Raw genomic sequence first — 12,515 nt, 5'->3', positions numbered from 1 at the left:
CTTTTTGCCGTTGGTTCACCCTCCAATGGCCGCCGCGGTAGGCACGCTGTGGCTGGCGCACTGCGCTGATCCGATGGCAGGAGCCAGGTGCTTCTCCTGGTCTCCCATGGGGTGCAGGGCCCAAGCACTTGGGCCATCCTCCACTGCACTCCCTGGCCACAGCAGAGAGCTGGCCTGGAAGAGGGGCAACCGGGACAGGATCGGTGCCCCGACCGGGACTAGAACCCGGTGTGCCGGCGCCGCAAGGTGGAGGATTAGCCTGTTGAGCCGCGGCGCCGGCTAGTGGTTGGTTTTAAAGTGCTTTGAGGGAATTCTGAGTCCTGTCCATGCGCTGTGTGTGTGCAGTCAGTGGCTGCTGTGGTGTGGCCCACATGGGTGGTGCTCATGGTGGGTTGTGCAGGTTGCGTGTGCACAGGACACCTGTGTCAAATGGTCCTGTGGCCTTGAGTGTCTCATAGTGTAGGGGATGGGGTGCCTTCTAGAAAAGTAGCTAATGGTTTCCTTTTGTGACTCCCTATGTGCCAGTGCTTCCCAGCATTCTCTCATGGTTTCCTGTGGCCTGGGTTCAGGGGCCCTCGGTGCTGAGATTCTGGCCTTGCCTGTGTTGAGGTCTTTAGATAGAAAGCTAGAACCTGTGCTTTGTGCTTCCAGGCCTGTGGGCCCTAGGCAGAGCATGCTGGGCTGTAGTGCTGATAGCCCAGCCACACACTGTGACCACAGGAATGGTCCATTGGCTGCTGCTACGTGGCCCGTCTGCCTTAGAGCCTTCCAGGGAGAGGGAGCTGCCTGCTTGGGTGCTATGTTCAGTGCTTGTCAGCCCTTGGGGTTGAGAACTCCTACATCACAGGGAGCCACCCAGGGCACCGACTACAGTCTTGGACAGAATAACCAGGCCACTCTTTGCGGGCAGCAACCTGACCTCGCCTGCCCAGCCTTACTGTAGTGCTGCTCTCAACCCACCAGAAATTTCACTGTTGTAGGGGTGCCTGTAATGATTCTAATGGATGAGGTTTCTGTCATTTTCCTTCTGTTGTATTTAAAGTAACTGAGTGTTCTTGACACTTGAAAAATGTGAAACATGTACTTGGCTTAAATTGTTCTTCATCTTGTTTTGTTATGAAGAGGAAGAAACATTTTGAGAAGTGTAATGCGAGACAGTGCTCTCACTGTGTTAGGAAATGTGGAGGGGTGTTTGGGTGTGAGCAGGGGCAGCGCTGTGTGTGTGTGTGAGGAAGTGTGGAGGAGGAGTGTTTGGGGTGAGCGGGGGCAGCGCTGTGTGTGTGTGTAAGTGTGGAGAAGGAGTGTTTGGGGTGAGCGGGGACAGCGCTGTGTGTGTGTGTGTGTGTGTGTGAGGAAGTGTGGAGGAGGGGTGTTTGGGGGTGAGCGGGGGCAGCGCTGTGTGTGTGTGTGAGGAAGTGTGGAGGAGGGGTGTTTGGGGTGTGAGCAGGGGCAGTGCTCTGTGTGTGAGGAAGTGTGGAGGAGGAGTGTTTTAGGGGTGAGCGGGGGCAGCGCTGTGTGTGTGTGTGAGGAAGTGTGGAGGAGGAGTGTTTGGGGTGTGAGCAGGGGCAGTGTTGTGTGTGAGGAAGTGTGGAGGAGGAGTGTTTAGGGTGTGAGCAGGGGCAGTGTTGTGTGTGTGTGTGAGGAAGTGTGGAGGAGGAGTGTTTGGGGTGTGAGCAGGGGCAGTGTTGTGTGTGAGGAAGTGTGGAGGAGGAGTGTTTAGGGTGTGAGCAGGGGCAGTGTTGTGTGTGAGGAAGTGTGGAGGAGGAGTGTTTGGGGGTGAGCGGGGGCAGTGTTGTGTGTGAGGAAGTGTGGAGGAGGGGTGTTTGGGGGTGAGCGGGGGCAGCGCTGTGTGTGTGTGAGGAAGTGTGAGGAGGAGTGTTTGGGGGTGAGCGGGGGCAGTGTTGTGTGTGAGGAAGTGTGAGGAGGAGTGTTTGGGGTGTGAGCAGGGGCAGTGCTCTGGGTGTGAGGAAGTGTGGAGGAGGAGTGTTTTAGGGGTGAGCGGGGGCAGCGTTGTGTGTGAGGAAGTGTGGAGGAGGAGTGTTTGGGGGTGTGAGCGGGGGCAGCGCTGTGTGTTGAGGAAGTGAGGAGTGTTTGGGTGTGAGGGGGGCAGTGTTGTGTGTGAGCAAGTGTGGAGGAGGGGTATTTGGGGTGAGCGGGGGCAGCGCTGTGTGTGTGTGTGAGGAAGTGTGGAGGAGGGGTGTTTGGGGTGAGCGGGGGCAGCGCTGTGTGTGTGTGTGAGGAAGTGTGGAGGAGGGGTGTTTGGGGTGTGAGCAGGGGCAGTGCTCTGTGTGTGAGGAAGTGTGGAGGAGGAGTGTTTTAGGGGTGAGCGGGGGCAGCGCTGTGTGTGTGTGTGAGGAAGTGTGGAGGAGGAGTGTTTGGGGTGTGAGCAGGGGCAGTGTTGTGTGTGAGGAAGTGTGGAGGAGGAGTGTTTGGGGGTGAGCGGGGGCAGTGTTGTGTGTGTGTGTGTGTGTGAGGAAGTGTGGAGGAGGAGTGTTTGGGGGTGAGCGGGGGCAGCGCTGTGTGTGTGTGAGGAAGTGTGGAGGAGGAGTGTTTGGGTGTGAGCGGGGGCAGCGCTGTGTGTGTGAGGAAGTGTGGAGGAGGAGTGTTTGGGGGTGAGCGGGGGCAGCGCTGTGTGTGTGTGTGAGGAAGTGTGGAGGAGGGGTGTTTGGGGTGAGCGGGGGCAGCGCTGTGTGTGTGAGGAGTTGTTGGGCCAGCCAGGCCAGGTGTACATGGTAGGGACGTGCGGTCGAACCATGGGTGTTCTCTTGGGAAGTGCCTGTGAGTCCTCCCGTCGTTGCAGACTGCAGCAGAGGCAGGTTTGCTGTTAGAGCCTCGTCTTACGACGTCCTGGTGTTCACACCTTGTAGCTGCGTGTTCGAGCCTGAAGGGAACGCCTGCAGCCTCACGGACAGCACTGCGGAGGAGCACGTGCTGGCACTGGTGGAGCACGCAGCAGATGAGGCTCGAGACCGGATCAACCGCTTCCTCCCTGGTGGCAAGGTAGTGTCCCTTGGCCTTCCTCAAGGGGGCGCACTGGCCCCAAACCCTCCTGTCTGCTTCCTCTTTGGATGGGGCTTTGAGCTTTGACGTAGCTTTCAAAGTCAGGTGATTACCGTTGGACAGTCTCGAGTCCAGGCAGGGCACTGCCTAGGCCTCGGAGCTGGCCTTTGCCCTGGGGAAGCCGGGAGGTCCGGCTCAGAAGCTGGGGCCCACTGCTCAGTGCCCACGCACCGTGTTTCCTCAGGAGGGCTTCAGGAGCCCTGTCGCAGGAGCTGCCTCACCTCAGGTTCACCCCTTTCCCTCCATAGTACTGACCTTTAAGAGTACTTGTCCCCATCTGTGCCTCCCTACCCAGCGGCCATGACCTCCGTCAGGCTGACCTGACTGCGCTGCCTGCCCCGGGGTGGCCAGTGGGAGCCTGTGCCGCTGACTGCTCAGTCCTTAGGATGCGGCTCCTTCCCCTGTGCGTGCTCCCCTCTTGCACGGGCATCCTGACGGGGGCACCCGTACAGGTGTAGTGCCAGCCCCCTGTGCACCTGCAGGCTTCGGGCAGCCAGGTTAGCAGCAAATAGCACATGGCTGAAAGTACTCTTGAAAGGTTTTATTGACCTGATCTATCCAAAATCTTGTCATTTAGACAGTCTTTATAAAAACTTAATTGGATTTCTGCGTTTTATTTTTCACGCTAAGTCTTTGAAATGGACGTTGGATTGTAAGTAAAGAAGGTTGAGATAAACGTTTTGGATGTGTCAGGTCATATGAGCTAGACTCAGGCTAGCGTTGCCTGTCGTGTCTGCTCCCGCAGGGAGCTGTGCAGAGATCTGTGGGCTGCCTCGTTCTGGGCGCAGGGGCCTGCACCGTGTGCTGCAGCCCTGGCACCAGCCATTCCTCCAGGGATCCCTGGTGTGTTAGTGGAGAACTTTGTGTAGTTTCTGGTGAGGCCCTCCGAGCAGGTGGAGCAAGGCAGAGTGTGGATGTGCGTGTGCCCTCCATGCACGCACACTCCTTACAGAAGGAAAGCTGTGTTAGGCTGGGTTTCCATTTGCTCAAAGCCATGTTTTCACACTGAGACCTCCACCTGTAACAAGGACATGGGACCCACCTCCTTTTTCCCGAAGGCCTCCACAGCGTGCTCCTCAGGCCAGCGTGCTGTTGTGCCTCGTCTCCCGCCTCTCCCTGTTCCTGCTCATCCTGTCTATCGAGACTCCTCACAGGGAACGCTCTGCATGAGTGTCGTGCCCATCCCACTTGCCCCTGCGTGCAAGCCAGTGACCACTTCGTGAACTTGTCCCCGCATGCCTGGCCACCCTCCCACACGTCACAGACACACCGAGTCTCTGGACCCCAGCATGTGGGCTTGCGTTTGCTGCGGGGTTTTGATGGAGGTGCAGCCTTGGACTGTCAGGTGCCGGTGTGGCTTGTTGACTGGCCATCTCGGTGCCTATCATTTGTTCAGGCTCAAGAACAATTTTAAACGTTTACTTCTGGGTAAAGGTCTTCATCTCAGACGCACTGCTTTAGGAGTGGTAAGCCCCACGGGCACATCTTGATACTTGTGGCCAGTTTTAGATGCCAGGATACGTGGATGGGGCCTCTTTGGCATTGCTCACAGAGAAGCAATCTTCCTGGCCAGTTGGGTCTTGTCTGAGATAAACGTCGCCTATGGGACTTTATTCATGTGCACTTGAGTGGAATCGCACGGCCCCCTGGAAGCTGACCCCGGCGCCCCTTCTTTGCAGATGGGCTACCTGAAGAAACTCTGTGATGGAAGCCTGCTCTACAGCGTTGTCAACGCAGCTGAGCCCGATGCCGAAGGTGAGTGCCCGGCAGGGACGCAGAGCACGTGTGGTGACGGTGACACAGACGCCTGCACCCCAGTGAAGGGCGGCATGAGGAGCTTTCTGTTTCCTGTTGCTTGACGTGCCTCTGCATAGGTGCTGAGTGGGGGCCCCAGGGGTGCTGGTGGGCCGATGCTGGTCAGACCTCTGTCGGGGCTTCCTCAGTGCTGCGGGAAGACTTGGTGTCACCCTCCTGGAAAGCTCCCAGGAGCTGTGCCGCTGAGCTTTGCCTCACGTCCTGAGCTCAGCTGACATTGCTGTATCAAAACCAGCACGCTGGCTTCTGGGGCTTAAGAATGGTTTCAGAAGGAAGGCTACATGTGGTAATCCCATCAAGGAGGGTCTAGAAGGAGGGTGTAGACACTGCCTCTGGTCCCCTGATACAGGCATTTTCATGGCCTTTGTGAAACATTGTTAATACTTCTCCATCTCCTTGAAAAACCTTCTAAGGCTGTCCTTGGATAAAACAGTGAACCTGGTGGAAAAATGTTCCCAGACACACGTGAGGAAAATGGGACCGAGCAAGGCTAGCTTTAAGGTCCTCTTGCTGTGGGATTTCTGCATGTGCTTGGCAGCTCTTGGGTGCTGCATGTTCCTGATGACATGTTCATGCAGCCCTGGATAAGAGTTGTGTATTGTCCCCTCCCATGCCTGCTGCACAGAATATAAACTGGAGTCTTTGGCCGTTATCTGGAGCAGATTGGCAGTGTTTTCTGTAAGAGATGCTTACCTTAGAAAGAACATTGAGGAGCTGGTGTTGTGACGTAGTGGATTGTGATGCTGGCATCCCAGATGGGTGCCGATTCATGTCCTGGCAGCTCCACTTCTGATCCAGCTCCCTGCTGAAGGCCTGGGAAAGCAGTGGAAGATGGCCCAAGTGCTTGTGCTCTTGCCACACATGTGGGAGATCCAGATGGAGCTCCTAGCTAAAACTTGGTCCAGCATCTGGGGAGTGAACCAGCAGATGGAGGATCTCTGTCTCTCCCTTTCTCTCTATAACTGTCAAGATAGATAGATAGATAGATAGATAGATAGATAGATAGATAAAGTAAAGAAAGAAACATTGAGATTGAGGTTTCAGTTGGGAACTGAGGCCCCGCCGACATCCCGTAAGTATTGTGAGAACCGAGCAGAGCAAACACTGTCGGGTGAGTGCTCAGGAAGCCGAGGCTCATCTGTGTCAGCTGGTCGTTACAGAATCCTTGCCTCCGCCCTGCCCCTGCAAGTGTGCTGTGCTGAGGAGGAGGGTTGTGGTGCTGGGCTGGGGCGGGCCCTGTGCTCACGGCCCTCCTGTGTCTGCTGTTACAGAGGAGGAGACGCACCCTGTGGACCTGAGCTCGCTCTCCAGTAAGCTGCTCCCGGGCTTCACCTCGCTGGGCTTCAAGGACGAGAGAAGAAACAGAGGTACGGGGCTGAGGTGGCAGAAGGCACGGCGCTGGGTGGCAGGGTCACAGGGTCACAGGGTCTGCCCACTGCTGTTCCGGCCCGGCTGCCTTCAGGCTTTAGACACTGTGTAACTAGGGTTTGGGAAGACAGGAATAGAGATCAGATTCTCTGGGGTCCTTTGTTGCTGCTTGCTCTTTATTGGTGGGTGTGGCATACTCCCAAGTTTCGAGAAGTTCTCCTGGGAGCGCCCAGTGTCCACAGGGCTAGCTGACCTCAGTGGTGATCTGGTGGGAATTTAGTTTCTTCCAACAGAATGCCCCCCGCGGTCCATGGGAGGGGAGCTGCCGAGAGGCCTGTGCGTGATGATGGTGGCAGGCGAGGAGGTCGTGAGGGGGCACGTGGGTGTGCTGGCTGCCTGGGCGGTAGTGGCATTGTGTCTGTGGCTGTGTCACATTTGTGGTGGGCATTCTGGTCGGTTTGGAGTGCACACATGTGCATGAACAGTTTGTGCACATGTGCATGTGTGTTGCAAGGCTGCGTACTTTTTGATTCCCATCTTGGGTTCAGTGTTTCTCTCCATTTTCTGTCCCCATGACATTTACAGAAGTGTTCTTTCTGAGGTCCGGGAGTGTCTGTCTCCTCTCCCCTCCTCCACCATTGCTTCCTGTCTGACAGCTGTGGTCAGGCCCCATCCCTGTCTGTCTTTCCCTGTCTCCACTGTTGCTTCCTGTCCGACAGTTGTGGTCACTTTTTTTTTTTTTTTTTATTTATTTATTTATTTGAGAGGCAGAGTTACAGACAGAGAGGAGAGACAGAGGGGTCTTCCATCTGCTGGTTCACTCCCCAGATGGCTGCAAGGGCTGGAGCTGGTACGATCCAAAGCTTGGAGCCAGGAGCTTCCTCCAGGTCTCCCACGCAGGTGCAGGGGCCCAAGGACTTGGGCCATCTTCTACTGTTTTCCCAGGCCATAGCAGAGAGCTGGATCAGAAGAGGAGCAGCTGGGTCTAGAACCAGTGCCTGTATGGGTTGCTGGTGCCGCAGGCGGAAGATTAACCTCCTGCGCCATAGCACCAGCCCCACCATTGCTTCTTGTCTGACAGCGGTGGTCGCCCCCTGTCCCTGTCTGTGTGTCTGTCCCTCCTCCCTGTCTACCATGGCTTCCTGTCTCACAGCTGTGGTCACCTCCCATCTCAGTCTGTTCCTCCTCCCCATCTCTGCCATTGCTTCCTCTCTGATGGCTGCAGTCACCTGCCGTGTGTCCCCTCTGGAAGACCAGCTTGGGGTCACTCCTGTGCAGACAGCTTCCTGGAAGTCACTGTGGTCTCCCTTTCCTGCCTCCCCTGCGGCGCACAGTTCAGTGTTCCCTGCAATCCACAGTCTTGCTTGTGAGCCGCCTTCTCTCTGGAATGTTTTGTTCTGCCATGCAGGGTGTTGAAGCTCTGCCTGTGTGTGGGTCACCTGTTAAGTGTCCCCCTGTGTGTGGATGACCCCTGACTGCTCAGTCCACTTTCTGCCCTGACCCCCTCCAGCACTGCCGATGCCTCCATGTTCTTTCGGACGTTGCTCGTCGTCATCCTTTATGCTCTCCCTGTGCAGTTTGTCCCAGGGACGTAGGGCAGTGCCTGGAGATGTCTTGGTTGTCACCAGCAGTGGGGTTGCTCCTGGGAAGAGGCTGGGAAGGCTGTAACACTCTGCAGCGTGCAGGACCTGGCACTGAGCATGCTGGTCCCTGGTGTTACCCTTAGGAGGCTGCGAAACCCTGTACTCTGTGCACATCTTAATGGATGTGCTCACAGGAGCCAGCGCTGTACAGGCCGCAGGGTGGGATTCTGTGACCTTGCTGGGCAGAGCCCTCGGCACCTCTGTCCAGTCACCTGGCAGCTCTGCTGTGGGTCAGGGGTCATTCCTGACAGTGAGGTAGAGCCTTTCCCTGCAGTCTGTGGAGGTGTAAAACAGGGTCAAGTTGATTTTGCTAGTTTACACAGACAGCTTTTATTACTTCAGTTAGACTTGCAGCAAAAATTTCAGAGAGAGGAAAGGGGTGGGGAGCAGCTGTGCGAGCAGGTGTGGTTGGTCAGCCCAGAAGAGAAAGGAGTGCAGCTGTGTGAGTGTGCTGAGTGACAGACTGACACTGTTCCCTTTGCTCTCCTTGTCCTCTTAGTCACGTTTCTGTCCAGTGCCAGCACTGCGCTCTCCATGCAGAATAACTCGGTGTTCGGAGACTTGAAATCGGATGAGACAGAGCTGCTGTATTCGGCCTATGGAGATGAGACGGGCGTGCAGTGTGCACTGAGGTAAGCTTGCTCACACGTCCACACCCAGCCTTGGGAGTGGCTGAGGGCGATCTCTGAACACATCGGGGAGGGCCCCTGGCAGCAGCGCAGGTGTCACGCCAGGCGTCTGTCGGTGTGCTGCAGCCCGCCTGGAAGACAGGTGACTCAGTCATCGCCTCGCAGGAGGCAGTGCCCCCGGCTGCAGTCTAGGAGGAGAGCTGGGGTGTCTGAGTGCACGAGTACACCTGAGTTTACGTAAGCTTTGTTCCCTGGGTGCACTGACATGTGTTCGCAGCGGCTGTGTTAATCCAGTGGGGTGACTGCCACAGGTACCACAGCCTGTTGCTCCTAAAAGCTGAGAGTCTGGAATCAAGGTGTGGACAGGATTGGCTCCTCCCGAGGCCTCTCTCTCTGGCTTGCACACACTGTCTTCTCCCTGTACCTTCATGTAATTGTGCTTCCATGTGTGTCTGTTTAATCACTTCATTTTTGTTATTTATTTGAGAGGTAGAGTTGTAGATGGAGAGGGAGAGACAGAGGGGTCTTCTGTCCTCTGGTTCACTCCCCAAATGGCTGCAATGGCTGGAGCTGGGCTCATCCAAAGCCAGGAGTCAGGAGCCAGGAGCATCTTCTGAGTCTCCAACACAGGGCAGGGGCCTAAGCACTTGGGCATCTCCCACTGCTTTCTCAGGCCATGGCAGAGGGCTATATTGGAAGAGGAGCAGCCAGGACACAAACCGGCACCTATATGGGATGCCGGCACTACAGGTGGAGGCTTAGCCTACTGTGCCACAGCGCTGGCCCAGTCCCCTCTTTATAAGGGTGCCCATTAGGCTTGATCAGGGCCCACCTGAGTGATGCCGTTTACTCACCTCTTTAAAGGCCCTCTCTCCAAGTGCAGTCACATTCTGAGACAGTTTGGTCAGGATGTGAACAGAAACGTGAAGGCACACAGTGCAGCCCATCATGGGGATTCAAATGTAATATTAAGGACATAGATTGTTTCTTTCGGACTGTTTCTGTGTTCTGTGGCAGAATGGAAGTGGGTCACTCTTGTAGAATTTAGTAATTTCTCTGGGAAAAGTTTATTTTATAAGCCTCTAAGAAATAAAATCTTCACATCTCAGATCTTTGTTCAGTCCAAAAAGATTACAGAGTATGTATGAAATACAGACAATTCATTTAGCCCCTGAGAAAGTAAATGAATACCTAATCCAGACTTCGTGACACACACACACACACAAAAAAAGGTAGAAATGGGAAACTGAGGAAAATACTTCCTGCAGGACAGAATGGTGCCCACGTAGAAACCGAAGGGCTGGTGACCTCACCCTGTGGAGCCCAGGCCCTAACTGGACATCGATCACCGGGTGTCCCACACCTGTGGCCACCAGACCTGCCTGCCTTCCCCAGGGCTCCTGGTACTTGTCCAGGTCTGTGTGCTCTGCAGTGCGGCTCCTTGCGAGGGCCTTGGGGCGCACCCTGGGACGAGCCCGGAGCTCAGCTGTGTCCTCGAGTTCTCCCCTCCTAAGGCGCGCTGCTCTGCAGTCGGGCAGGGAGGTTTCCTGTTTCCTGGCACAGGTCTTCATCCCTGTGTGCAGGGCTCAGGCTGTCGGCTCACGGTCTGAGCCAGCAGCCATCTCTTCCCCTCAGGGCAGGAGCCCTGTTGAGAACTCCACACGGTTGAAGTCTAGGACTGCACTTTTGTTTCATGCCTACTTTCTAATTTTGTTTTACTTATGTTTTTTAAAGCAAATACATTCATGTCCAAAAATCAAAACAATACAAAAAAGTATACGTTGTCCTGCCCCCAGTGCCTGCTTGTATTTAAAATGCAAAACTAGTAGATAGGAATGAATCTGTTGATACAATCGGCAAAGCATAGTTCTACAGTTGTGTATATATACTTGTGTACTGTTTCATTTTGGATCACGGACCAATTTGAAAATCTAATGAAAACTGTAGGCCGGCACCGTGGCTCACTTGGTTAATCCTCTGCCTGAGGCCCCAGCATCCCATATGGGCGCCGGGTTCTAGTCCCAGTTGCTCCTCTTCCAGTCCAGCTCTCTGCTGTGGCCCCGGAGGGCCCTGCACCCGCATGGGAGACCAGGAAGAGGCACTTGGCTCCTGGCTTCGGATCCGCGCAGCGCCAGCTGTAGCGGCCATTTGGGGAGTGAACTGACGGAGGGAGGACCTTTCTCTCTGTCTCTCTCACTGTCTATAACTCTACCTGTCAAATTAAAAAATTTAAAAATTTAAAGAAAAAAAACCTGTGAACCCACTCTCCTAAAGATACAAAGCCGGGAGGTTCTCAGCGAGGTGTCTGAGGCAATGTGCCGACGTGCAGGCCTCTGAAGTCAGGACTGCGGTGACTGGCAGGTGGCAGTGTCTTGCAGTTAGAGTCTGCAGCATTTTCCCAAGATGTTCTCTCACGTGGTCCCCTTCTAGCCTGCAGGAGTTTGTGAAGGATGCTGGGAGCTACAGCAAGAAAATGGTGGACGACCTCCTGGACCAGATCACAGGCGGGGACCACTCAAGGATGCTGTTCCAGCTGAGGCAGGTGAGCGCAGGCCCTCAGCTCCGCCCTGGGGTCACTCCTCGCATCACAGGACGGGTGTGCTAGTTTGAGGTCATCTCTAGCTGTCTTCCTTCAATGACTTACGTTTTGCTTTGAACAGTTAATTATTGGGGCCCATGTTGTAGCACAGTGAAGTAAACCAGAGCTTCCAGTGCCTTCAGCCCATACCAGTGCCAGTTTGAGTCTTGGCTGCTCCACCTCCTGGAGAAGGCAGTGGAAGATGACTCAGGTGGTTGGGCCCCTGCCACCCTTGTGGAAGACCAGGATGGAGCTTTGGGCTCCTGGCTTTGGCCTGGCCCAGCCCTGGCTGTCGTGGCCATTTGGGGAGTGAACCAGTGGGTAGAAGCTCTCACTTTCTCTCTCTGTCTCCCTGTCTCTCTGACTTTCAAATAAATAAATAAATCGTAACAAGATCAACAGTTCATTATCACTCCAGGAAGCTCTGTGACATCCTCATCACTTTGTGGCACCAGATTTCTTTGAGCCGCCGTCTCTCTTCTTCCGGAAGCTTGTGAATTTAACCCAGCACTAACTGATACTCAGTGCTAAAATCTATGCCATGCAGTGGAGGATGGCCCAAGACCTTGGAGACCAGGAGAAGCCCCTGGCTCCTGCGTTCGGATCAGCGCGATGCGCTGGCTGCAACGGCCATTGGAGGGTGAACCAACGGCAAAGGAAGACCTTTCTCTCTGTCTCTCTCTCTTACTATCCACTCAGCCTGTCAGTAAATAAATAAATAAAATGAAAAAAAAAAAAAAATCCATGCCATGAAAGAAAACTTATTTGCAGAAATGGACCTTGAAGCAATGGCATTATTTCTGTTTAAAAGTAGGGGTCAGGTGTTTATCCTACTGGTGCCCTCATTCCACTTTGTATTGCCTGGGCCCCATTCCTGGTTCCAGTTTCCTCCCAGTGAAAACCCTAGGAGGCAGTGGTGATGGCTCAAGTACTTGGGTCCCTGCCACCTACATGAGAGACCTGGGTTCTGTTCCAGGCTCCCAGCCTTGGCCCCAACCTTTATAACCCTCTAAGGAGTGAACTAGCCAACTGAGGCTTTATCTGCCTTACCTGTCTCTCAAATTTAAAAAAAAAAAGAGAAAATTCTAAGTGATTCGCAGAATTATCATTCTGAACAGAGACCCCAGGCCGGCACCGCAGCTCACTTGGCTAATCCTCTGCCTGCGGTGCCGGCACCCCAGGTTCTAGTCCCGGTTGGGGCACCGGATTCTGTCCAGTCCAGCTCTCTGCTGTGGCGCGGGAAGGCAGTGGAGGATGGCCCAAGTGCTTGGGCCCTGCACCCGCATGGGAGACTGGAAGGAAGCACCTGGCTTCTGGCTTCGGATCGGTGCAGTGCACCGGCCGGCTGTAGCGGCCATTTGGGGGGGTGAACCAACGGAAAAGGAAGACCTTTCTCTCTCTCTCTCTCTCTCTCACTGTCTA

General features: G+C 54.9%; 1 protein-coding gene across 3 annotated transcripts in view; it reads left to right on the top strand.

Annotated features, from left to right (window-relative positions):
• Window positions 1-12,515, top strand: part of BRD9 (bromodomain containing 9) — a 31,041-nt gene that overhangs the window by 8,800 nt on the left and 9,726 nt on the right. For all 3 annotated transcript variants that reach the window (XM_062211804.1, XM_062211802.1, XM_062211801.1), the window contains exons 8-12: window positions 2,868-3,000; window positions 4,740-4,815; window positions 6,147-6,242; window positions 8,386-8,518; window positions 10,946-11,057. In XM_062211804.1, the coding sequence (XP_062067788.1) occupies window positions 2,868-3,000; window positions 4,740-4,815; window positions 6,147-6,242; window positions 8,386-8,518; window positions 10,946-11,057 (550 nt within the window). The remainder of the gene's footprint in view (window positions 1-2,867; window positions 3,001-4,739; window positions 4,816-6,146; window positions 6,243-8,385; window positions 8,519-10,945; window positions 11,058-12,515) is intronic.

Source organism: Lepus europaeus, chromosome 15, assembly GCF_033115175.1.
Source record: "Lepus europaeus isolate LE1 chromosome 15, mLepTim1.pri, whole genome shotgun sequence".
Taxonomy (NCBI): Eukaryota; Metazoa; Chordata; class Mammalia; order Lagomorpha; family Leporidae; genus Lepus; species Lepus europaeus.
This window is presented reverse-complemented; position numbering and strand designations above follow the sequence as displayed.